General features: G+C 38.6%; 1 protein-coding gene across 1 annotated transcript; it reads right to left on the reverse strand.

The window, feature by feature from the left end:
- On the reverse strand, positions 1-957 carry LOC114042649 (olfactory receptor 5B2-like). Its single transcript, XM_027861340.1, has one exon. It carries the CDS (start codon positions 955-957, stop codon positions 1-3), a length of 957 nt encoding a protein of 318 aa, XP_027717141.1.
- Positions 958-3,347: the final 2,390 nt, after the last annotated feature.

Consider the following 3,347-nt stretch of genomic DNA (forward strand, 5'->3'; position numbering starts at 1 on the left):
CTAAGAAAAAGGATGATCTAATTTAGGTTGTCTTCTTCTCACAGCTTTCATAAGAGCATTTTTTACCTCTTTATTCCTCAGACTATAGACCAGAGGGTTCAACATAGGGATGACCATGGTGTAGAACACTGACACCACTTTGTCTGAGTCTATGGAATGGCTTGAGCTGGGTTTAAAGTACATGAAAATGATTGTCCCATAAAATATAGACACAGCTGTGAGATGAGAAGCACAGGTGGAGAAAGCTTTCTGGCGACCTTCAGTAGAATGGATCTTCAGGATGGTGATGAAGATTAACAAGTAAGAAGCAAAGATGACAAGAAATGGGAAAAACACAGTGAAGGCCCCTAAGATAAAGAATACTAACTCAGTGATGTGAATTTCAGAGCAAGAGAGAACTAAGAGAGGGGGAATATCACAAAAAAAGTGATGGACTATGTTGAACCTGCAGAAGGAAAGGCTAAAAGTGTTTCCTATGATTATAGAAGAAGACAGAAAGCCACAGATGTGAGCACCACTGGCCAGATAGGCACATACTGTCGAAGTTATGGTAGTGGTATAATATAAGGGCTTGCACACAGCAGCATGGCGATCATAGGCCATGGAGGCTAAGAGGAAACTTTCTGTAGTAGCAAAGGCCCCAACAAAGAACAACTGTGTAGCACATCCATTATAGGAGATGACCTTGTTCCCTGTGAGGAGCCCAGCCATCACCTTGGGGGTAACAGCTGAGGAGTAGCCAAAATCCACCAGAGAGAGGTTACTGAGGAAAAAGTACATGGGGATGTGAAGGTGGGAATCCCAGGAGATTAGAACTACTATCCCCAGGTTCCCTACCAGGGTGATGACATAGATGAAGGTGAACATTATGAAGAGAGGAACCTGAAGCTTTGGAACATCTGTTAATCCCATGAGGATGAACTCATTCACTTCAGATCTATTCTCCATACATGACATTTGAGAGTGTTGTCATTCACCTGCAACAAAAGAGAAAAATTAAAAAAAAATCCACTCTACATTATGAATGAGTCCAAGACACAAACCATGGTCAGAGACTTACTTTCTGTGAGGGACAGAAATAAGGATTTAAGGAATCAAGAGAATTGAGGCATTTGTCAAAGCAATTATTCTATGTCCCCAAAATGTATTGATCCAGTTTCTTATGTAGATAATTCTCCATGAGTTACTTTCCACCTTTTTTTTTCAATCTATTACACACTTAACAATTCCCAAAGTGTCGAGTCTAACTTTAAGAATGAGAAATACTTTATTTCCTGGTAAAAATCAACATAAGGAAGATTATTGGTATTCAGGGTTGGAGAGTGAGGTCTTTTCCTATGAATATACTTCACTCTGATGAAGAAGAGAGAAAAGTAGAACAAAGGAGAAGAGAGAAGAATAAAATAAGAGGTAAGTTAAAAGACTGAGGGAATGGAGAAGGGGATTAAAGAAAGTTGGCTGAGATTTCACTGGAATGCTGTTTAATTGTGGGATCATTGTGGCTGTGAGGGCTATACAATGTACTGAAGTCACCATTTCCTTGGGTGGAAGAGATGCGAGTGGACACCATTTGCCTAGTTGTGGGAGTTGCCTGTCAAAAAGACCACTGGTGGATCACATAGCAATATGTATTATTTCTAAATCTGTTTCCCTCACAGCCTGTTCCTTTTCTATTTTCTCCCACACTGCCAATGTGGAAGCAGAAGATGTCCACAAACAGGAGTATTTAGTCCTTTTGTTCAATATAGAGTTTTCTGGGTCCCGGGGAAATCATCAATCTTTGGTTTAGCCTCCTTCAAGATTGAGCTAAAATGTCACCTACAGGAAGACTTTCCTGATTCATCTCAACTCCAGGGCTTCCACTGTTTTGATTGTCTATAACTTATCCCGTATATAACTTGTTTGTAGTTATTTGCATATGATCTAGAAACTATGCACCCTTTGGGAGCAGGGACATTATTTCACCTTTCTTTGTAATCTCAGTGCTGAGCATATAGTTGGCACTTAAATACTATTGGCTCCCTGACTGGCCAGTGGTAACCCTCCCTATCTGAACTAAGCCAAGGTGACCTTTGGCCATCGGACAATTACGTGGTCCATCCCCAGACACCACCATTAGCCTTCACAGCTTGGAAGTACCTTCGACAGTTATACTTCACAAACTTAGGCTTAGAATAAACACTTAGTTCCATTTCTACAACTATTAAACATTAGAAAAAATTTTCATAGAATCTATAAGTATGCTGCTGCATTCTCTTTGTAACAAGTTGTCTCTTGGGGGAGAAAACACAGAAAACAAAATCAGAGGAACTTAAGTCAGTATATTTCCTCAGATGTCACCTACCTCAGCTCACATCTGACCAGCAGTCACCTCCACCAAAACCTGCCAAGAGTCATGTAAGATTAGAAAAGGAGGAAAGTTGGTTAAGCTGGAAGAATGAAAGGAAGAGATACATAGCTCTAGTAGGCTATTGGGATCCCCAAGGAATTAAGCCTAGCAAGCAAGATGAACTAGAATCTGTAACACTAGAAAACAAATATGGCTACTGAGAAAACATTTAGACTAGAGAGATTGGACTCCTAACTGGAATGTGGTTCTGGAAAAGTTTCTCCCTTATTTGATTGAAATGATATGTTATGGTATGTTGTTATAATTTTTTTAGAACTGAGAATATATATTCATATGAAGATATCTAGGAAAAAGAAAGTAAAAACATGGTGGAAAGCATTTATACTGTTATCAGCAAAAAAGTATACTGTTATGGCAATTATTTATATTGGAAGAAATAGATCAGGAATTTAGTAAACATCACAAATTGGCATGAAAGAATGATATATCAGTGATAGGAGACTTTAATTATCTGGGCATATGCCAGAATGTTCTTTCTTATTTTGTCTTTCTCATTCTGTTTCTGTCTCTCTGTGCTGTGTCTCTGTATGTCTCTTTCTCTGTCTATATCTCTCTGTTTTTATCTGCATCTCTGTCTCTCTCTATGTCTTTCTCTACCTGTCTGTCTCTGTTTTTTCTTTTATCTCAGCCTGATTTTCTCTGTGTCTCTTTCTATATCTCTATCTATTGCCATCTGTTTACCTACCTAACTAGCTAGCTATCTCTCTTTCTCTCTTCTCAAAGTACAGCCATCCATTTCTTGATGACAATGATATTTTTTCCAAGTTCAAAAGTGAAGAAATCAAGATGAGGAAATTCTATTCTGTATTTGATTCTCAAAAATGATGAGGAGTTGTTAGGTAGGATCAAAATAAGGGGAAATGTTACAGGAACAGGAGGGAAGTAAGTCAATCATCTTAAAGATTGAGATAGATAGAGAAAGGAAAACTTGCAATTG

Source organism: Vombatus ursinus, unplaced genomic scaffold (assembly GCF_900497805.2).
Source record: "Vombatus ursinus unplaced genomic scaffold, bare-nosed wombat genome assembly UNPS02014662.1, whole genome shotgun sequence".
Taxonomy (NCBI): Eukaryota; Metazoa; Chordata; class Mammalia; order Diprotodontia; family Vombatidae; genus Vombatus; species Vombatus ursinus.

Coding starts and splice junctions, on each gene's coding strand:
- LOC114042649 (XM_027861340.1), bottom strand. CDS start 957: ATGTCATGTATGGAGAATAGATCTGAAGTGAATGAGTTCATCCTCATG.